This window comes from Clavelina lepadiformis, chromosome 3 (genome assembly GCF_947623445.1).
Source record: "Clavelina lepadiformis chromosome 3, kaClaLepa1.1, whole genome shotgun sequence".
In the NCBI taxonomy this organism is placed as follows: Eukaryota; Metazoa; Chordata; class Ascidiacea; order Aplousobranchia; family Clavelinidae; genus Clavelina; species Clavelina lepadiformis.
Genome location: NC_135242.1, coordinates 17766670 through 17790262, shown reverse-complemented (window position 1 = coordinate 17790262; position 23593 = coordinate 17766670). Strand labels below are relative to the sequence as shown.

Genomic DNA, 23593 nt, shown 5'->3' with positions numbered 1-23593 from the left:
ACAATATCCGACAGTAGTCTATGCCTCCTATTTTGTCTATTTTGTGTTTTATTATAGAAAGACGATGTGCGGAAGTAATAAAACATAAGAAAAAGGACAAAATAAAACTATATTTTATCTGAAAAATTACCTGAACATTTTTTAGAAAAAAACTTTCCCTTGGCAAAGCAATGATCCAAACCTTATCATTTTTGTCCATAAAAATTTAAAGGCATTAATTAGAGTGATACCTGTATGTTGCTGATTAAAACGTGTAGCGTGTGTTAATAAATTTATCTCTGCTTTAATTTTATGTTACAAATTCCACCTCTTAAATTGTACTCGACGTTGGAGGTACATAAGGTGCCACACAGAAAGTAGTGACGTTTACATTGCTCTCATAACCAAGATCTATGTTCAGACATGTCTGTGTTTGTTTTTTTAAGTTGTATTCTCCGCAAGATTAACTGCCATTGACACACGATAAAAAGCATTCGTTTGTTTGTTTGGGCATCTATATTGTTTGACTCCTTAAATTCACGGCTTATGTAAGTGTATTTTTAAGTATTATTTAGAGTTCCACAAGCTGCGGAAAGAAAAATTCAAGTGTTTCAGAATATTTGTTTAAGGAGAACGTGTAAATCGCCGGTGCATTTTGTAGTTGATACGTCATTTTCGATATTAAAGGAGCTATTAGCCCATTCAGACCTTTGAATCACCCATTTAGACCGGACAGGCGGACATACGTATTGAAGTATAAAGCCGTAAAATGCTTTTGATGCTCTTTTCTTACAAGCACATTTCCAACCAAACTGTGTGTACAAATCGTAAACTTTATGATTTCCCGAAGTCTCTCCTAGTGTTTTTGTCGTCGTATATCAGCCTTGCTGGTTGCGGATATACGTAGCTATTTATAATCGATCACTTATGTGTAAGGTGTGACGTTGGTAAGGGGTGTGGAATATTGGCTTTGCTTCTCGCACTGCATACCTTAAATTTCATTACATTGCGAAATCAAGTATAAGGTAAACGTAAAAGGAGAACAAATAATGACGCACCTGGAAACAATTGGGGAGTCGGAAAATATAACGTCAAGTGTTTTCATTGTTGGAAGGACTAAAGACAAGTTTAACAATTTTTAACAAAAGAATAATGTAAAGCATATTTACATTAAAAAGTTTAACTTCAATTTATAATGAATACCGCATAGATTAAAACGAGATGAATTTACCGAAAAGTCCAGCGCATTCGGGCGAGGTTGTTACAATAAAAGTCGTTGGAATTTTATTCGCCCTTTAAATAGAAACGTTCTTGTACAAAAGACGCTCAGTGACCAAGCCGGTCAAAATAATTCAACAAGAGAATCACGTGCAAGTTTATTCTGATGCAAATAATGATATAGTCTTATAACGTCATGTTATCAAATATGTGCGATCGGCATTATACCTTCAGTCCACTTAGACGTATCGTGATGCTTCATATCGCATTGCTATATATCGCCTCACATTGCCAAGATATATTCATGCAAAGCAAAAACGATTCAAAGTGGTCTTGGACGTATACTGGTTCCACAGAAAATATATAACGTGACAAAAACTACAGAAAATTACGTTTATTGTCTTTTGAATTGCAACAAAGTGTGTGACATTCTAATCATTCATTTGTTCTCCGTAAAGTTAGCACTTGCAAAAGTTGCAATTAGCCAGAATTTCTTTTTTTATCCAGTATAGATGCGTGCATTTTAAAATCTATAAACACTTGCTACTTGCTGCTTACAAACGATCGATTTCTACAACTTCTTCGCCTTCAACCATGGCTCCATTGACTTTGCCAGCTTCACTCTTGCCATTCTGCAGAATTATTACTTGTCTTCATTTAGTTATGATCACTGGTATACTGGAGCATTAAATAGTATGGTATAGTCAGCTATATGCACGCAAAGAGCTGTAATGTATCATAGATTTTCATGCAATTTATGGTGATTATACCCGCAGCCAGTGTTTTTTTTAAGGTGTTTTGTTTTTAAGGTGTTAAGGTGTTTTTTAATTTTTTGGTATTTAAATGAAACACTTGCGGTCTCTTAAAACTACTTAGCGGTCACCCAAACCAAACCTTAAAAAAAACCCTGCCCGCAGCTATCATGTTGTTAGTACAGTAAATACCAAGTCAAAATGTCAAAAGTAATGTCTTAGTTTTGTTAGAAAAAGTCACTTACAGAGTTAAAGTTGTTTAGTGGTGAAAATTCTTCGTAGCGGTTCTGTTTCTGTAACAAAAGTATGATCATTTCAATTTCGAGCACGTACTGCGATGTTTATATTTGCTTGTACGTGCAACGTCAGTTGTTACATACAAGGTCATGAATGATAACTTACCCGATGAGTGGGAGAAGAATGATAAGAATTCTACAGCAAAGAAAAGTACTCGTCGTTAGGACTTCAATGAACGAATATTTTCGTATATTTTCAACGTGATACGTAATAGTAGTATATATACGTATATTCGGAGAGATTAGGATTGATGGAAATACCTGGCTATATTTGTATCTTCTTTTTTTTCGTTTCATGTAGTAAACAACTCCCGCCACAAGGACTAAGAAAACCACGATTGGTACGACTATGATAACTACGAAGACAGTAGCTGAAAAAAAAAATTTAAAATGCCTTTCATTGTAAGCGCATAAATAGCAGATATTTTGCGTTAAATGCTTGCAATTCATGTATTCTCTAATATGCTCCAATTTAGCAGGTCAAGTAACAGTAGCAAGGGTTTATTGAAGGAAATACAAATATCGCAGTATGGGAAAAATTTTTAGAACCCAATGCATACCATCTTTACATCTTTGACCTTGAAATCCAACCGAGCATGCACACCTCTCACTTCCGTCGGCACTTTCGTCACATTGACCATAAGGTGGATTGCAATCATTGGAGAATGAACAAAATCCTATAAAAAGAAGAAAATAATCTTAACAATAAGTATGCTTAGTTAAGTACATATTTGTAGTATATATTCAAGCAAATATTTTATTTGTTAATGTTTCCTTGCTATTACATACTTTGAATGCACGTTCTGGTATCGAGGGGTTTATATTCCTTTGTCATGCATTCGCAGGTAATTTGACCAGTGTCATTGCCCACCGTGCACTGCGTTGTATCGGAGTCGCAAAATTCGCTAAAACCGATGCATACAACATCACCTATCACTGTAAATTTGAAAATAAACAGTCAAGATTAATTTTCTTGATTAATTATTATTTCTTTTCTGTATTTTTTATTTTAGATTGTTAAATGGAAAATCATTAAGGAATACTGTAAACGTGGTAATGTAAACTATATTCAGTAACCGTTAAATACCTCCTGCTGCTTCAATTGATTCTTGCTTGAGAATTAAAAGCGTTCCAATTTGACATGACGTGTTCGTGCACTGTGGAAATACACCAAAAATGACTTGCGTTCTTATTAGATATAGTATTGCTTGCATACGGCTATATTCACAATGATACTAGAGTGATTTTGTTGATTGGTCAAACAGTTTTAAATGCTAATACGCTCGCAGAAAAGTACACTTAATTTAAACCTTTTTTAAAGGTATTACTCCGTTAAATTAAACAGGTTTTCTACCTTAAATACCAACACCAAAATAATGCAGTTACGTCATAAGATTCTATGGTGTGCAAATATGGGTACATTTCGAATTGTATAATTAAATACTGCTACAAAAACTAACTCACACTCCGGAAATTATTCTAAAATATCCAAGTTACGATAAACATTTATTGTGACTATATATCTGTATGTGCATTGTTCAGTAGTTTCCCATTTCAAAGATACAACACTAGCATGTAAACCCAAAATTATTTTGTCAACAAGTTGGCCTATGCGTTGATTCGTTTACTAGTAGCAAAGTACATTGTATAGAAGCTTTTAAACGGTAAAATAAAAATTACTTTACCCTAAGTTTGTTTCTCGTGATTCTCCTGTAAGCCTTGCAACTATAGGTTATATTTGAGCTTTCTACGTCAGTTGTTAAATCACTACATCTACAACGGTTTTTGATGGATGGCGTCATATAAGCAAATAGTTTTATAACAATTTTAGATCAAGTAACAAAATGTGATGGTCCGTGATACGTCCAAAAACTTTGCTTATTTGTTCAAAACTTAAATGGTTCGACCAAGGTTATTTTGCCATAAAATTTTAGATTTTTAAAATGTTAAAAAGTTTACCGTTTTTTTTTTTATCGCATTTCATAACTTTAAACCGTTTGAAATTTAAATAACGTGGTACTACTAAATCAGTATGGTCTTTATACTTTGAGCTCAAGACGCTTACTGTTGTGGTTTTTGAATTAGACAGAATATATTGTAATTAATCATGATCTCCTTGATAAAACCAACCTGTTTTTAAATCCACCCACCACCCAAGTCTGTCCAGTTTCCCGTACATTACAAGTATTAGCTTATTAATTATATGCCTTTATTTACTGTCACTCACGTTGGTATTGTTATTCAAGTAATCTTCGAATGCATTTTGAACATCTTGGGCCGTTATTTTCGAACCATTGAAAACTACTATGTAGTTCCAACCGACGGCACTCCTTTCCTTTGCAACTTGTACTTGGTAAAAGCCGTGAATTTCACCATAGATATCTGTAAGCTATGTTGTAAGTATTTTTGTTAATCTACGCTTTGCTTTCACGTAGAGAAATACCTGCTCAACGTATTGTACACGAGTATGCTCTTCGTAGGTACACGCTCAGAAAGACACTCATTTACCAGTGCATGATAATGGCCATATTTATAACGCATTGTGGCATTTTGTGATGTTTGCGTTTAGCAAGGCTTACCAAATCTTTTGCTTCTTCTCTTGTTTCGTTTGTGGTCGCCCGTTTTTTTCTTGACGTTTCAGTTGTGTTCAAATACAGGATACCTCCAAATGTTTGGACATCTGTAAAGTAATTATTGCAGGCACCTTGTCATGTTCATGTGAACCTGAAAGCTAACTTTACCGTTTTCAGTGCATGTCCCTTCCACTAGTAGATACTTTGGCTCACATTGGCATCTTTCGTTTTGACAATATTGATACATTCCAGTACATATTTTGTTGTCATTGCATTCTTAACAAACAGAAGGTAAAGTTAAATCCTGTCGATGATCAAAACAGATTTGTCAAGACACAATCTATAGATTTTCGGTTGTGCAGTTCTCGCTATTGCTACGTTTATGGTAATTATTATGATTATATAGCTGAGCAGTGAGCGTATTTATGTGAAATTTTTATGTTTCGTATGAATTATGATACGCCGTAAAAGACTTACAAACATTGCTTCAATTGTTGTAGCACGTGCAAAGAGTGATTGGTTGAAATAAGTTATATTGTCCAATGTGCAAACGATAAAATTATTGTTGTATTAACTTTACCTGCTTCGTCTTCTGAAGTAGTAGACGCAGCAGAGTCCGTTACTACGTTCGGAGCATTTGTATTGGTAGCTGTACTTATGTCATCGGGTGCGGTTATTGCAAAGGCAGTTGTTGTTTTTTGTGATGTTTCAACGTCGCTGTTGCTTTGTGTTGGACTGGCTTCTTCAACTCCAGTAACACCTACAGTGCTTCCATCTGCATTCGCCTCAGTAGCAGTTGATTCTGTTGGCAATTTTGTAACAGTTGCTTCCGTGCTTTCCGGCACTACACTTCGTGTGGTTGATTCAGTTGAAGATACCGATGTCATTGCAGTGCTTCTTGTGGCACCAGTGGTTTCACTTGCTCCAATGCTTGATGTTGTATCAATAATCGAAGTAGTTGATTTTGTGGTTAAAGTTACTGCTGTTTCGCTGGTCATCTCGGACGTGGTGGTAAAGTTTTCAACGGATACTGTAACTGTGGCACTTGGCGACGTTATAGTCGCTGTTGATGCAGTGGTTTTTGCAATGTTTGGCGTTGTATCGATAATCTGAGTTGTCGATTCTGTGCTTGATGTTGTTGGCGATCCGTCTGCTGTAGTAATCATGCTTTCACTTGTTGTGTCGCCTTCGAGTGTTGTAGATTCCTTGCTTGTATTGGCCGTTTCCGTTAGCGGTGAACTTGTGGAGCTCACTGGAGTTGTTCCAAAGCTTGTTGTTTTAGATTCTTCCGTTCCTGGACCTGTTTGTTCTTCTATACTTGTTGTAAATTCTGTTAAGTTAACATTCGAAGTAAGGGTGGTTTCTGTCATTGTCACTTCAGTGTTGTTTGTTTCGGAGGTTGCGTTAGTATCTGTTCCTGTTGTTTCTTCGGCAGCACCTGCTGTTGTAAGAAAAATTGAAGTCGTTTCCATTGTCGATCTGATTGTAGAATCACTCCCGACAGTCTCAGTTATATCAGTAGCAATATGTAAGGAAGACGTTTCCAAAACCGAAGAATCCGTTGATGGTTGCATTGTCAAATCCTCAGTATTGGAACCTGTTTGTGTTACTGTTGTGGACTGTGCGCGCACAGTGTTTGTTTTCTCGCCACAGGTTAAAATTAGCCATACACATAGCGTGAATGAGACGATTGTCGTCATTGTTATATATACTTTGAAGATATGAGAACTAAACAACAAGTGATATTTGTAAAAAAAAACTGCCAAAAACAACAATACATTATTATAGGAGTGAAATAAACGGTACTTTAAATGAAACTTCACTTTTACTTAGTTGAAAGACCTGTTTCTTATTATAGACGTAGACCATCATATATTTGCTATAGTGCATTTCCATTATTGTTTATGATATTTTTGACACTTCCCGGTTTAACTGCTTCTTGATACTGAACAAAAATAAACCTAATGCTTATACTCAGAGAACACTGAAACACATTTTGGCCAAACTCTTTTATATTGGCTTTTCTTACGCTCTCGCATGCTAACATAGAGCTTTGTGTTATGTAAAGCTATAAGCGATTTTCATTTTGTTTCTACTTTGTGTCATCATACATATTGGATGGGAAGCCAAGTATACTAGATAAATTTAAGTAAGTATTCAACTGCCACAACGTTAACAGCACTTTTTGCTTAGAAATTTTTAATTCAAAATCTACAGTCAATAATCGCTGAAAGTACACAAGTATTCAAACATCAAAGTTTCGTCTAACCCTTACTGTAACTTGGATAATAATAGCTGACTTAACTGGCTGTCGTTGTTGGTCGTTGGTTGTTGTCGTTGCTGGCTGTTGTTGATTCCAGCCGTTTTTGGCCCATTCATGTCATACAATGAAAATGGCATAAAGTATCGATTAGACTTTTTCTCTACTTTTGTTTTGTTCCTTGTCAATCCTCGTTCTATTACATATGTTATTTGGCTATCTTACAGAACATTATGTTGTAAAAATTTTACGCTTCTTTCATGGCGCTAAGGTTAGTTACGAGTTTCATTGTGAGCAACGATAACGTTTATAGCCCAGTAGAAAAGCGAAATATTACTCTTTTGTTCAATAAATTACGTAACATCACAAACAATGTCACATTTATGTTGGATAAAGAGCTGTTCGCAGTACCTGGGGTGAGAAGAAGAACTAGCCGAAAAAGTTAGTTTAACATGATAGCTGTGTTTTAGTGAACAGAAAATGGCTTAAGATTCTTTAAATTTTTTGTTTTTATGAATTCATGTCTTCATTAATATAATGACGTCAATATCGCTTAATCTATAAATGTGTTGCTGAACATACAAACGTTTCAGTCAAACGCTCTTGAATATTGTTTTGCTGTTTGCCGAGTGACAGATATTACAGCAGTTATATTATACGTTGCAAAGCGCCAACGTATATTGCAAAACAACAACCTACATACATACTCAGTAGAACCTCCTAACTAAACTGGTCCCGACAAAATGCCTACTAAGTTAAATATACGATAAGCAATAAGTTAATTTAAAGCTCAAAATCCCTCCGAAATTCCGATTACCTCAAAGTGTCTTGCTGCTCCAGGGCATGAGCAGCCGTGGTTATGTGGACATTTTTTCAAAAACTCACCGTGTCATAATAAATTAACCAAAATTTGGCTCATTCCAATAGGTTATAACATTTAATTGATGCATCGGTTTTAAGAAAATGCCAACACTCTACCTAGCCTCATTTCCGTGAATATGTTCCGCGAATTTAATGAATTTTGAATAATTCAAACATAAAATTACCGAAACTACTTTATTGGTGCCCCTTTTATCTTCGAGTTAACAATACTTAATTTAGTTTAGTTAAACTCTAACAATCTAACCCATATGAAAATTCAGAATCTCATAATGGTCACGACTGTGTTCTTGCGTACACTACATATACCCACCTGTTATGTTTACTTAACAATCCATACCTTATTTACCTTACAGGTAAAATTTTTTTTAGTTGATCAGAGTGCTGAAAATCACCTCGTTTTTGTGCCACATATTTATCGTGATATGTGTAATTAGTATGACTTGCTGTGATTGTGTTATATTTGCACCGTCCAACATTAAAACCAAACGCGCTGGCTTTTATATATGCCGTCAAATTATCACCAGGAATAGAATCCATTTTTACACATAAGTGTACCTTCAAGTACTCTACATTTTTGACCTAAGCCTAATGAATTGTAGTCGAATTGCTTGCAGGGAGCATGCAGCACTACAAACTATAGGTTTACTGTTTAACCATTTGCTGTCTCAATTTACTGTTTATATTTAGATAGACTCAGAATTTGTGCGGAAAACAAAATACATTTTTGTGTATCTAAGTCAATTTTATTAAACCGGGCTGGCGTTGTATCATTGTTTAAGTCCAATCGAGTAAGTTACCACATACGCCAAAATTCTCACGTACATTATAGTAAAGAAATTGACGCACGTTTCTAAGCTGTTCATCAACTGTAATGCTAAAAATGCTTAAATGGAGTGAATTTATTATTGAACAGGATGAAATGTCGACAGTAAATAATATTATGATTACGAACGACCACAAATAACTGTATGGTAGTAATAATGTATATTCATAGTAAATAATTAACGAACATGCTGATAGAAATAATAACACCTTCAAAACAGCATTAGTGAGCACTACCAACACTGATAAGTGCATTGAGTTAAAATAAATACTGTATATCAGGTTGCTACAAAGGTTGAGGTGGTGGCACAAATTTGCCTCTTTACCAACTTGTCTTTGAAGTGCATTTACGCTGTGATTCTAAATCGTTTTATTTTACGTTCTCAGAACTCTGAACATTTATCTTCAAAGTTTATTTCGTCCATTTCAATCTTCTCATTTTCGGTCGAATAATGTTCATTACTCTACAATAATGAAAGTGCTGTATTCATCCAGTTTTTATAGTAATTGTCATACAGTATTCTGTGAAGACATCATTAAACAGGATAAGTATTTAAAACAGTTTCCCTATTTTACTTAAGAATTACACAAAATTTTGTGAATTTGTTCAACCAGTACAATGATATTTATTATGATTATCACTTACATGATGCGATGAATACGACGACACTGACAGATCACGAAACATAACGCCGTCGTCCTGTAAAAATGTACAGTTGCACAGTATTGTGCTTTAATGTCCTTAACCTTAACTTAGCAACTTGGTATGAATAGTAGTTACAATTACGTACGAGTTACATAGGCTAGCTTATCAGAATGTGAAGCTTTGTGGAAATTGTGTTTCCAGAATTTAAGTTTCAAGATATGATCATTATTGTAGGAAAACTTAAAATACTTACAATCCATAGCTTTATTGAGTTGGTTTTCTTTCGTTTTTGTGCATATGCAAAAGCAACCGCAATGGCTGCAACTAAAAGCACAGGTAAAGTAATGACCAAGACAAACAGCCAAGCTGAAATAAAAATGATAAGCACTATATCAATGCAGAAAAAGAAAGTGAAAGTTTTTAAGTTTGCGTTTATTGCAACATAAGTCAATTTCCAGTGTAGGCTATCCCTCACAAATTTTGAAACATCACAATTTAATGTTGTTCTGGGCGATTGTTACTTATTCTAAAAAACGTGATAATACAAGTTTTTATATCTCCAGATTGCTTACGATTGTTGCAGGTTTTTCCATAAAACCCGAACATGCACTGACATGTTTGCAATCCGCTTGGGGCGTACAAGTCGCAGGTTCCAAAAGGGAAATTACAATGGCTGTTTTCTCCACACACTGTCATAAAGGATAAGTTTTAGCAAATGCAATAATAAAGCATTCCATTGGACTTAAGAAATGTAGAAGTATGCATCAACCAGCTGTTTTAGTCATTTTACCAACACAGACACGCTCGCTTTGACTTGATATGTGCAATCCCTTCTTGCATGAGCATGTGGTATAGCCTTGCGAAGATACACATTCAGTGCTCGATTCATTGCAGTAACCATTGTTTTTTGCACAAACTACATTAACAGAAGCTGAAAGGCAGAACACGTGTAAATAAGTTGGATTGTACGGCATTCATACAATCATATACAAATACAGTAAAGAGAGACTTACTTCCTGCACTTGCAATGGACTCTTCTGCATTGATGGTTAAATTACCAACTGTGCAACTTGTAGAAGGTTTGCCACACTAGAAGTATGATTAAAATCATGTACATTTGTACTGATATTTTGAAAAGTTCATATGAAAGAAGCACTGAAGTGTATTGTATTTGTTAAATTAGTTAGTTTGTAAACTCTTCTTTATCTTGATTTTATATGTCATATAGGCCTACAGAAAGACATATATGTTTTTTTTATTGTATTTTTTCCAGGAACATTCCCGACCTTGTTTTCAACAAAATCAGTAAAAGTTTCTTGTATGTAGGCTTCCGTAACAGTTTGGTTGCAATACAAGATGTAGTCCCATGTGCCATCGTCGTACATTTTGTCAACTATGGCCGGTTCTGCGCATCCAACAATCTCACTGTAGATATTATTGAGCTGAATGACAAGAGCATAGCATTTCTCATTTTGACTTAGCTTTTTAAGTAAGCTTATGATACAAAATTGTGAGGTAAAACGTCGTACCATCGGTACTAGCAGCATTAAGCGCTCACTTAAGTACCATTGCAAGTTATGACAACGTTTGTGAGATGGCATTATTATAAAGGTTTTTATTACTAACAAACCATTACATTATTACAACTTAAATCATCTAAATAGCATATAAAACTTAACTAACCAGTGATTGCACTTCAGCAATATTGACGGAAGACCGTTGTAATTTTTTTGTAATTTGTTCGACGTCATACAAAGTTCCACCGAATTCCAAACCTTTTCAACGCACATGCACAATGAAAGTTATCAATTTGGTCCAGTCTGGGAAATTATTTTATTTTTTAGTATACGATTAACTCGTTTACCTAAATATTTGCATTCATTTCCATTTTTCTTGTATCCCGGCTTGCATTGGCACTGCTTATTCTCGTCACACCAACAAGTTTCATCGTCGCAATCTGAAGGTAAAGTAGTTATGACTTGACCAGATGTGGTTGGAAGGGTTGTTGGAGTTGTGCTTATTTGATGTGGTGTAGTAGCATCAACTGTTGAAGCAGTGGGCACTGGGTTTTCGGCACTTGTAGGGATGCTGGGAGATTGGCTTTCAGTGACTCCCGAACTTGTGCTTGTACCATCTGCAGTGGTAATAAGTGTGCTTTCTGAGGCCATGGATGATATATCTATTTCTGCCGTGGTTCGCATGACTGAACTTGACTGTACTGTCGTTTTTGGCGAGGTATTAGCGCTTGCTTCTGATGATGCGACCGTATTAGGTATTTTAGCGGTAGTTGCTAAAATTGTTGTCTGACCCTTTGTAATATCAGCTGCAGACATTGTAGTTTGCATATCTGTGGTCATCATGCTTTGCGTATTTGTTGAATATATACTTTCTGTGGTATCAGACATGGTACTCAGTGTGATATCAGTAGATTCAGCATGTGTAGTTGTCCCAGGATCTGTTGTTGATAGTGTTGTTTCAGCGTTTGTTTGATGCGAGGTGGCCACGGATTCTTCCTTTGTTGTCAGAATTGGCGATGTTTTTGGATCGGTTACAGTTTCGGTGGTTTCTGTTTCAAAAGATGTTGTTTGTCCTTCCGTATACTCGCTTTCCACAGTTGTAAGTTTTGTGCTTCCAGGCGTTTCAACTTCTGTTTGAGTGGAAATGCTGTAGGATATAGTTGCGTCTGGTATTGTGACCGTAGTAGGTGGTGCTTTTGATTGACTTTGTGTTGTATCTGCTGCAGATGATGTTGTTTTCTTTTCCGAACTGGTGCTTTCTCCAATTGTTGAAAATGAGGCTTCTGTGCTTTCAGATATGGTATTAACAGTTATAGAAGGAAATTCTAAATCTGTAGTAGCATCAACTGTAGAATCAGTGGGCACTGGGCTTTCGGTACTTGTAGGGATGCTGGGAGATTGGCTTTCAGTGACTCCCGAACTTGTGCTTGTACCATCTGCAGTGGTAATAAGTGTGCTTTCTGAGGCCATGGATGTTATATCTATTTCTGCCGTAGTTCGCATGACTGAACTTGACTGTACTGTCGTTTTTGGCGATGTATTAGCGCTTGCTTCTGATGATGCGACCGTATTAGGTATTTTAGCGGTAGTTGCTAAAATTGTTGTCTGACCCTTTGTAATATCAGCTGCAGACATTGTAGTTTGCATATCTGTGGTCATCATGCTTTGCGTATTTGTTGAATATATACTTTTTGTGGTATCAGACATGGTACTCAGTGTGATATCAGTAGATTCAGCATGTGTAGTTGTCCCAGGTTCTGTTGTTGATTGTGTTGTTTCAGCGTTTGTTTGATGCGAGGTGGCCACGGATTCTTCCTTTGTTGTCAGAATTGGCGATGTTTTTGGATCGGTTACAGTTTCGGTGGTTTCTGTTTCAAAAGATGTTGTTTGTCCTTCCGTATACTCGCTTTCCACAGTTGTAAGTTTTGTGTTTCCTGGCGTTTCAACTTTTGTTTGAGTGGAAATGCTGTAGGATATAGTTGCGTCTGGTATTGTGACCGTGGTAGGTGGTGCTTTTGACTGACTTTGTGTTGTATCTGCTGCAGATGATGTTGTTTTCTTTTCCGAGCTGGTGCTCTCTGTAATTGTTGTAAATAAGGCTTCTGTGCTTTCAGATATGGTATTAACAGTTATAGAAGGGAATTCTAAATCTGTAGTTGTATATAATGTTGCAGTTGATTGCACTGTTTCAGTGTTTGTTTGATGTGCAGTGGCCACTAACGTTGTTACCTGTCCTTCCGTACCTTTGCTTCTCACAGTTGTATGATGAGTTGACGTGTTTGTTAAAGTTCCCATTTCTGTTTGAACGGAAGCTGTGTTGGATATAGCCGGGTGCGGTAATGTCGTCAATTGCGGTGTCACCGTGCTTGCTTTAGGAGACGTTTCCGCGGCAAATGTTGCGTCCGTCGTGGCTAAAACCTTTGTTTTAGTGGTTTCTTCCTGCATAGTGAAATATTTTGTTTCCGCAACAGTTGATGCCGTTTTTATTTCTGTGCTGGCCGTCACTGTGTTCGGGTTCATCACAGTGGTAAGCTGTAGGCTCTCTGTGGTTGTAGTCGTGCCCATTGTTTCAACAGGGACAGAGGTTGTTTCTAAAATTCCGCTTGTTGTGAGTAAAACTTTTGTAGTTGCATCATTCGTTGATTGCGACCAAGCAAAGGAGTTGGTTGCCGTTATTTCGTCCAGTAAAGCTGTTGTATCTGTTTCTTCATCTCCCGAGCTGTCAAACATACTCGTTGTTGTAGTCTCCGTGGCTGCAGCTATGCTCAGTACGCCGTAAAACAAGGCGATACAAGTCCATTTTGTCGAGATTAGTTGCATCATATGCTTTTGTTTTTTTATCTTATTTATTTAAACGGTTTCACTGAAAAGAGAAGTTGCATGACAACACCAGTCTAGATCTTTATTATTTTAGATTTTTATATTGATATTTTTTATGCTGGATTAGATTGCAAGATAAGGCATCGCTAACACTGATTGTTTTTATTTTTGATAAGACTGGAGAATTTTTAGTGAATTCATAGCACAATATATTGTATATTCACAACTAAAGAAGCTATTCCCATACTATTTAAAATTTTAAACAGGAACATATCATATAAAAAACTTAAAGTCATAATTTCTGCTTAACCTTCAGCGTGTCAATTAAAATAGGATCGTTTTGCGTAATATGAATAACGCCGGATATGGCTGCACATTACAGTATAAGATCCAAGATCGTAGTCTCAAGACATACTCTGTATGAATCAGATGTCTTTTATAGCAATTATGTTACATATAATCTTAGTTTTCAGCCATTTATGTAGTCAAATACTTTTATGTCGCAAGATAAACATATCTATGTCATTTTCTAGGAGTACCTTTCTGTCAAAACGCTATGAAATAAGAGTTTTTTTACAAAATTTTCTTCCTCATGCAATCTATTACTGTATTTTGTATACATATACTGGCAAATTTTCCTCAAAATTATTTGCATGCCTGATACATAGTCAGCAGTCACTGGTTTGAATCATTTACGAAAATGTAACTTTCTTCGTATCTTTACCATCTCGGTAAACGCATCTTTCTAAACGCCTTTCAGATTAACCTCCTGTAAGATTTTCATTGACATTTCAAGCGATACCGGCGTATCACCAACTATGTAGCTGCTGTGCAAGAGAGATTGCTTGCTGACTGGCATTTGTATTCTGTTTACCGTTTATGATGATACCGATGGACACGCATTATTTGAGTTCTTAAATTACGGCAACGTTGTTAGCTTTATGCTCAATGTGATGAACGTATGTAAATAACGGCTATGTATTCCATAGAGCTTCGTTTAATACCTGAATACATATTCTTTTCACTTGACGTTAACCGTAAATCACATAAATGTTTCAATGTTAAAAACACGTTTTAAAAACAAAATAATGCATTAATGAGCGTTTCGTTTTAGATTTTGCAGTTTGTATATAACGCCGAAGAAACAGGGTAGATTACGTAATGTTTACTTTTCAATGCGGACGTGGGTACATAAGTCAATATGTACTTAATGCACGTGAGATATATGCAGTTAGTTCTGAACAATTCTCCTGTGATCATAAAATCATATTTTATTTTAATAAATGACGTACAGTACTTGTTTCAACCAAGTTTATTTTTAATGTGGGTTGAGCAATCCTGTCGGGTTGTGCGTTCAAAAAATGAATGAAAAACTATTAAATTTTTTGGTGTTTTAGTTGCCATTACTACAGTTGAACTGTAATTGAAAAGTGTAAACATCCTTTACACTAATTTGAGAAAGAATGGAATTTATCTAAAATGTGTTTCCAATACACACTTTTTTATTAGCCAGGTGTAAAGCTTGCTGTAAGCTTAGTAAATGCAAAAAGAAATTTCCGTAGTGTAGTGTTCTACAAACGTTGTCTTACAAACAAGTATTACAATGTAAGTTAGCAAACTAAACTCAGCATTTGCGGTATACTTCGGGTGGTTAAATGTTGTTAAATTTTTTAATCTAATTGCAATTGTCTAATCACAGTAAAAATTTTATCTGGAAAACTTTGCCATCTTTTTATTTTCAAGATTAATAGACATTACAAAAATTTGTTAATTCGACTTTTTTCGCCCGATTGTTTCATTAGAAAATATTCAAAGCAAACGCTAAAAAAGTATAACACGTTTATGTACCATTCGCACATTTATAAATTCAATGTAGCCTACAAAAAAGTCATATAATTAGACCTTTGTCACCAAATTACAGTAACACTACTGAGAAATATACGAGTGCAACCAATTAAGATTTACCTTGCATTAAAACAGTTTTTAAAAGCAAGTTTTCTTGGTTCCACTGCATCATTTCATCAGTGTGACCATATCGGCATTTAAAATTTTCGCTGTCAAGTTTTTGTTCGGTTCATACTTGGACAATGGGCATGTTCTGCAGCCAAAAATATTATGTAAAGTTTACGTCTATTTCAATGAATACCGTGACAAATTAAGTTTGTAAATGCAACCTGTATATTCAGATATAGCCGTGCATTGACCAAGTCCACTATTTGCAGTTACGCTACACCAACCATATGGTGAATTGCATTTAAAGTTGCGTGCTCAAACGATCTCTGAAAAACAATTTAACCTTTGAAGTAATAGCCACTTTCCAGAATTTATATCATAATATTCTTATATTTATAACATCATTACAACAGCTTATAATTCAAACCTTAGTGTCTTCAAGGTTTTATATTTGCTTTTGGAAAGTTAAAAATAAAACCTTGATACTTGCAAAACTTCTGTCATTAGACAAATTTCCTTCTTGTACTCATCATTGCATTCGCACATTGTTACTACGTTGCTGGAGTGACAGAATGCGCTAGTGTTACCACAGTATCCCTCTTTAGATTTACATACTGCCGCAGATACATCTAAAATTTAAACATGAACTTACTTACTGCGTTTTTTATTGACTGCGTAAAATCAATTCTGAGACCATTGGCCAGACAGTAGGTCTCATTACACTGTAAGTATACGTTAGCTATTGTGCAAAATCTCGAATTTACACACGAGTGTACTTAACGTTAAACGGCTATTCATTACTTACTTCTGTGTAATAATACATTTTGGTTTTTCAAGTAATCTTTCAGTTGATTAGATAAGATGGTTTGTTTAATGTTGGCCGTGCGTGCAATACACACATTACTGAAACTCTATTGATTGTATTCTGTCGGCTGATATATACTCAACGATTGGGGGTGTTGCATTCTATGCATTACACTCTTACCAATACAACTGGATTTTTCATAATAGTATTTGGGTTTGCAAACACATATTTTGTTCGCAGAGCAAAGCTGTTTTGCTTTCCGCAGGACGATGTGGTGCAACCCATTCCTGCGATGAAAGTTATTATAAGTAGTCTTGAATGAAATATTAAAAATTGTATTTTGATGTTCAAAAAATGATATTTTACAAAAGAAAACCTGCGACTGTGCTGGTTAGAGTTGGGATTGGATTAGTTTATTCTGTTCACAATAGGACTTGCAAAACAAAGCTCCAAAGATGCAAATTTGTAACATTTACTTGATAGTTTAGGAATGCTCTAACTTATAGTTATTACTAGTTCTGTTCGGCGTGACAACTTGTGGCTATGTTCCTAATAACTTATACTAACGTAGACTTGCTTGCAATTATATTTCTTCTGAGATAGTTATTCGATCCGTAGTATAATTTGCAATTTTATTCGTGCCAAAGAAATTCTTATGAATATGTTATAAAAATATGTTTGGTGGTGGAATATCAGTACCATGCAGTGAAAAATATTCTGAACAGTTGTAGCTGGTTGGTTGAATTTTCTTATTAGAAAGAGAACTCAATACAAAGACTATTTTATTTTTGACCAAACTTATTGCTTCCAGCAAATATGTGTCAAATTTTGCTTTCAATTTTTCAAACTTTATCTCACATAATAGCTATAAATCGTATTGAAGTTACACGTTTTGCTATAATGATGAGTTAGACAACTTAATTAACAGGATTGGTCACTTCCATTCTTTTCTATTTACGGTACATTTTCTTCATTTTAATGAAAATATTTTTCTCTTCATAAGACATCTAACAACAGATCATCTGGAACTTTTGCTCTCATTTTCACGTTGGAATTATAGGTGGGTATACCCTGCAAGTATATTGTATAAAGTTGTGTTTCGATGAAAAGCGTTAAAGGTAAAACAATAGTGTACAGACATTTTATCACGCGACAGTTAATCACGTTGTTTGGTGATTAAATATCCAAGGGTTGAAGTGACTAGGTGTGTAATTGTCGCGTGATTAAACGTCGGTAAACCCAAACAATCGGTATAGATATGTGTATATGTATATATATGCTTTACACGTACATTATACTTTATAATAGCCTTAAAAATATTAATACGAATTAATAAATAAGTGAAAATATCTACGTAGAGACGGCGTGCTGATTCGTGAGAATCCTTATCCAAGTAGTTGATTGAGTTGACATTCTGAAAATCAAACTTGCAATAATTCTTATTAATGACTTCAAACGTTAAAAAAATACGAAAGACCGGTTTTCAGGAAATTATTTCTATGCATACTTTTAAGATTGTTACTACAAGTAATTAATTTTAATAAGTTATGCGAACTACAGTGGGCCAATATTAAAGAAATCTCAATGTATGATAATTTATCATTCAGAAATGTAAACCATCAAAACGTTTATTATTTCTCCAGAGTGCATTTCGTTTGGAGTGGTAAACTTGACTAATAATTAATTTTTCTACATATTAAATTTTTCTGTTTGTATAACAATTCAGGAGCACCTTAAGGGTTTTGCTTTCCCAGTCATACATCTTCGATTTGCGGCGGAATTTTCGCAAACACAACGTAACAGTCAACATTGATATGATCAACAGTAGAGCAATGCCAACGATTAGAAATACAAACAGCCATGCTGTAAACACAAAGAACAAAAAATTCATTATACAGTTCAGGAGTTAACAAAAATATTCTTCGACGTCGCTCTTTGACGCGCGTATACCACATTTAAGTTTATTTTCTCGTGTAACTTGTGCATTCAGTTTTTTATGACATCAGATAAAAAATGCTTCAGACACAAATTTAGTCGCATGATAGATAAAAAAATTAGCTTACACAAAAATGTAATTTTAACTTACGGTTATTGCAACTTTCTCCTGCGAAACCAAACATGCACGTGCATTGACCGAGCCCACCATTTGCATTTGTATCGCACCAACCATACGGTGAATTGCAGTTGAGATTACTTGCACATATGATCTCTAAAAGACAAAAATATTTTTTTAGATTTGTAACTACACTTTAAACAAAAACATTTTATATTACGTTTTCAAATGATTTTCAACAATAATCTCTAAACCTATCTGCAGTTATTGCATTTTTTGCGTAATGAGTTCAGAATTATGCCAGCGATGTACCTTAACTTTTGGCATGCGATTCACATGCAAATCGCTACCTCAATATTCGAAACGCGTCCGATTCTTACGGCCCTAATCCGAAATGGAACATTTACTTCTGCAACCTGATTAAACCCAAAAGTTGAACTTAGTAATTTATCGAATGAGTCAAACGTGTGGAGAGAAGTTGCAATAATTGCTGTGTTAGAAGTTTTACTTGCCTCGAAAAACGGATGGTTTGCTGCATGACCGGATCACAAAACTAAATATTTTCTCGTAATATTGTGAAAAATGGTTGTTCGTAAGCCCGCATTCGGCACAAAACCTTTTACAAACTTAATTCGATACCCTCAGCTGTTGTCTCTTTTCCAACTGCTTCTTGTCTTCATGGTTTAGTTTAGTTCATAAGATTGTTTAATCGTTCAAGTCAATTTTTTGTTTAGTGTTTGTTATTTAATGTTTTATTAATTCTTAATTGTTCTTTATGATGTTCTTCAACCGTAGGAAATATTCTGTAGTTTTACGTTTATTAAAACCGCAGCCCGACACATGGCTTTCTGTCTCTTACTTGAACAACTTCGGTCACCATCATAATTTTGCCTTGTATGACCATCGGTGCAACTACACGTTGTGGTTCCCTTGCTGGATTCACAGATCGCGGTTACACCATCACAATATCCCTCTTTTGTTAAACATACAGCTCTAGACACATCTAAAATTTATATATAGTTACCATAAACGAAAATGTATACAAGTATGCTGTATGTTGTACTGTTTCATAGTATCGTACAAGCTGTACAATACTATGAAACTTTTGTACAGCTGGTTATGATACTTCAAATAAGGCAAACTAGTAAACGTGATCCTACTGATCAAGATCATGCCTTGCAAGATAATCGATGCTTACAATTAGAATTAGGGTTAACAAATAGAACGTACTTCCTGCATTTTTTATAGATTCTTCGAAGTTAATATTGATATTGTTGATTTCACAGACGGATTTACTGCACTGCAGACATAAAACACGTCATTAAAATAATCTTATACACGTTGTATGCTAGAGGGCTCGTCTTTTTCGTGGATTCTAGAAAAAAAATGTTTTTGAAAATAATTTTACCTACTTACATTTTGTTCTTTTAAATAGGTTTCCAAATGTTTTGAAATCAAAGCGTTAGTGATATTTGTTGTACTTTTGTACACCAGCACGTAGTTCCATTCGGTTGTCGTATATTCGGTCACGTCTGTTACCCCGATAAAGTCTTCTGATTCATTGTAGGCACTTTTTAACTAAAAAGAAGTTGCTTTCAATTGATCGATATCCATGACGAATAAAATTTTATAGCTTAGGAATATTCTGTAACATTGATATGAATTCTGCAATATTTTTATCCGTTTATATTTTCATTTATCAGAGTTCTTGATCTTACCAAAGTCTCAATATTTTCCGCCTGGTCGATACTTCTACTTGTGCGTGCAGTCACAGTTTCTGTAAATAGTATACCACCAAACTCTTTGCCTCCTGAAAATAAAATGTACTATATACTTACACATTTTAACACCGTGAAAGTAGAAAAGTCCTTTAATACGATTGTACTTTATACAAGTAAATCCCAACTGTGTTAAAGTTGACGTTTATTTCTATTTTTTTCGAAAACAATACCAACCAGAGTTAGAATTTATGAATTCTACCTGAACAAGTGTATGGGCTATTTCCTGGAGGTTGATAATAATTAGGTTTGCAAACACAATCGAAAGAAGTAGACGTCTCGTTGCAATAACTGTTTGGATCTTTGCAGGGATTTGGGGAGCAATTATTTTCTGACAAAACATAACAATTGAACATTTATGCAATTCATTTAATGTTTGATACTGTTTAGGGGAGTTATAAGAAGAAATTTCTTTATCTATCATGCACTTTTTACAGTATCATCAATTTAAGATAAAAAACCTGTGCTTGTTGAACTTTGTGTTACAACAACATATTTCGTTGAAGCTGTGCTCTCATCGGTTTTAGCTGTAACTCCTGTTGATATACTTGAAAATAAAGGTGTTAGTGTGTTATTCCTTGTTGTTATTGTTTCAGTGACAACATTGGAAGATGAAGAAGTCGCAATGTTTTTATCTGTTGTTTTTGTTACTTCAGTTGAAATATACACAGGGGAATTGTTTTCTATTGTTGTTGATGTCCCAATGGATGTGACAGAAGAAGCAGGGATTGTTGGATTTTCTTCGGTTGATGTTTTGGCTCCAGTGGATAAAGTTGAAGAAAGTGTGAATACAGTAATTTCTTCTGTTGATGTTTCTGTTCCAGTGGATGAAACTGAAGATGGAGTGAATACAGTAATTTCTTTTGTTGATGTTTCTGTTCCAGTGGATGAAACTGAAGAAGGAGTGAATACAGTAATTTCTTTTGTTGATGTTTCTGTTCCTGTGGATGAAACTGAAGATGGAGTGAATACAGTAATTTCTTTTGTTGATGTTTTTGTTCCAGTGGATGAAACTGAAGATGGAGTGAATACAGTAATTTCTTTTGTTGAAGTTTCTGTTCCAGTGGATGAAACTGAAGAAGGTGTGAATACAGTAATTTCTTCTGTTGATGTTTCTGTTCCAGTGGATGGAACTGAAGATGGAGTGAATACAGTAATTTCTTCTGTTGATGTTTCTGTTCCAGTGGATGAAACTGAAGAAGGTGTGAATACAGTACTTGCATCTGTTGATGTTTCTGTTCCAGTGGATGGAACTGAAGAAGGAGTGAATGTAGTACTTTCTGCTGTTGATGTTTCTGTTCCAGTGGATGGAACTGAAGATGGAGTGAATACAGTACTTTCTTCTGTTGAAGTTTCTGTTCCAGTGGATGGAACTGAAGAAGGAGTAAATGTAGTACTTTCTGCTGTTGATGTTTCTGTTCCAGTGGATGGAACTGAAGATGGAGTGAATACAGTACTTTCTTCTGTTGATGTTTCTGTTCCAGTGGATGGAACTGAAGAAGGAGTAAATGTAGTACTTTCTTCTGTTGATGTTTCTGTTCCAGTGGATGGAACTGAAGATGGAGTGAATACAGTAATTTCTTCTGTTGATGTTTCTGTTCCAGTGGATGAAACTGAAGATGGAGTGAATACAGTACTTGCATCTGTTGATGTTTCTGTTCCAGTGGATGGAACTGAAGAAGGAGTAAATGTAGTACTTTCTGCTGTTGATGTTTCTGTTCCAGTGGATGGAACTGAAGATGGAGTGAATACAGTACTTTCTTTTGTTGAAGTTTCTGTTCCTGTGGATGAAACTGAAGATGGAGTGAATACAGTAATTTCTTTTGTTGATGTTTCTGTTCCAGTGGATGAAACTGAAGAAGGTGTGAATACAGTAATTTCTTCTGTTGATGTTTCTGTTCCAGTGGATGAAACTGAAGATGGAGTGAATACAGTACTTGCATCTGTTGATGTTTCTGTTCCAGTGGATGGAACTGAAGAAGGTGTGAATACAGTACTTGCATCTGTTGATGTTTCTGTTCCAGTGGATGGAACTGAAGAAGGAGTAAATGTAGTACTTTCTGCTGTTGATGTTTCTGTTCCAGTGGATGGAACTGAAGATGGAGTGAATACAGTACTTGCATCTGTTGATGTTTCTGTTCCAGTGGATGGAACTGAAGATGGAGTGAATACAGTACTTTCATCTGTTGATGTTTCTGTTCCTGTGGATGGAACTGAAGATGGAATGAATACCGTACTTTCTTTTGTTGATGTTTCTGTTCCAGTGGATGGAACTGAAGAAGTAGTAAATGTAGTACTTTCTTCTGTTGATGTTTCTGTTCCAGTGGATGGAACTGAAGATGGAGTGAATACAATAATTTCTTCTGTTGATGTTTCTGTTCCAGTGGATGAAACTGAAGATGGAGTGAATACAGTACTTGCATCTGTTGATGTTTCTGTTCCAGTGGATGGAACTGAAGAAGGAGTAAATGTAGTACTTTCTGCTGTTGATGTTTCTGTTCCAGTGGATGGAACTGAAGATGGAGTGAATACAGTACTTTCTTTTGTTGAAGTTTCTGTTCCTGTGGATGAAACTGAAGATGGAGTGAATACAGTAATTTCTTTTGTTGATGTTTCTGTTCCAGTGGATGAAACTGAAGAAGGTGTGAATACAGTAATTTCTTCTGTTGATGTTTCTGTTCCAGTGGATGAAACTGAAGATGGAGTGAATACAGTACTTGCATCTGTTGATGTTTCTGTTCCAGTGGATGGAACTGAAGAAGGTGTGAATACAGTACTTGCATCTGTTGATGTTTCTGTTCCAGTGGATGGAACTGAAGAAGGAGTAAATGTAGTACTTTCTGCTGTTGATGTTTCTGTTCCAGTGGATGGAACTGAAGATGGAGTGAATACAGTACTTGCATCTGTTGATGTTTCTGTTCCAGTGGATGGAACTGAAGATGGAGTGAATACAGTACTTTCATCTGTTGATGTTTCTGTTCCTGTGGATGGAACTGAAGATGGAATGAATACCGTACTTTCTTTTGTTGATGTTTCTGTTCCAGTGGATGGAACTGAAGAAGTAGTAAATGTAGTATTTCCTTCAGTTGATGTTTCTGTTCCAGTGGATAAAACCGAAAAAGAAGTGATTGCATTGTTTTCGTCTGTTGTATGCGAGTCAGTTCCGATTTGGGCATTGCATCTAAAGTTTAGCACAGTTAGTATGCCGAACAATAAAAGAAAATTCACCATTGTTATTT

At 35.4% G+C, this 23593-nt stretch overlaps 3 protein-coding genes across 6 annotated transcripts; all 3 read right to left on the bottom strand.

Moving 5' to 3' along the window:
- Positions 1-1065: 1065 nt before the first annotated feature.
- Positions 1066-6572, bottom strand: LOC143449284 (uncharacterized). Its single transcript, XM_076949410.1, has 11 exons — positions 5399-6572; positions 4987-5094; positions 4825-4925; positions 4473-4634; positions 3333-3402; positions 3035-3181; positions 2806-2922; positions 2507-2616; positions 2352-2381; positions 2195-2242; positions 1066-1829 (listed from the first exon to the last, which is right to left on the bottom strand). The coding sequence occupies exons 1-11, from the start codon at positions 6516-6518 to the stop codon at positions 1752-1754; spliced, it is 2091 nt and encodes a 696-aa protein (XP_076805525.1). The 5' UTR covers positions 6519-6572; the 3' UTR covers positions 1066-1751.
- Positions 6573-8698: 2126 nt separating this feature from the next.
- LOC143449283 (uncharacterized) lies at positions 8699-13801 on the bottom strand. 4 transcript variants are annotated; one of them, XM_076949408.1, is made up of 10 exons: positions 13189-13801; positions 11293-13023; positions 11112-11203; positions 10715-10870; positions 10442-10517; positions 10219-10359; positions 10001-10117; positions 9682-9794; positions 9429-9482; positions 8699-9246 (listed from the first exon to the last, which is right to left on the bottom strand). In XM_076949408.1, exons 1-10 carry the CDS (start codon positions 13766-13768, stop codon positions 9166-9168), a joined length of 3141 nt encoding a protein of 1046 aa, XP_076805523.1. In that variant the 5' UTR covers positions 13769-13801; the 3' UTR covers positions 8699-9165. The 4 variants fall into 4 exon arrangements, with proteins under 4 accessions (XP_076805523.1, XP_076805520.1, XP_076805522.1 ...); XM_076949405.1 differs by having other exon boundaries at positions 11293-13801; XM_076949407.1 differs by having other exon boundaries at positions 9183-9304; positions 11293-13801.
- Positions 13802-17458: 3657 nt separating this feature from the next.
- Positions 17459-23593, bottom strand: LOC143449282 (uncharacterized). Its single transcript, XM_076949404.1, has 10 exons — positions 20816-23593; positions 20557-20685; positions 20295-20386; positions 19993-20154; positions 19807-19876; positions 19436-19579; positions 18610-18732; positions 18256-18386; positions 17878-17937; positions 17459-17594 (listed from the first exon to the last, which is right to left on the bottom strand). The coding sequence occupies exons 1-10, from the start codon at positions 23583-23585 to the stop codon at positions 17520-17522; spliced, it is 3756 nt and encodes a 1251-aa protein (XP_076805519.1). The 5' UTR covers positions 23586-23593; the 3' UTR covers positions 17459-17519.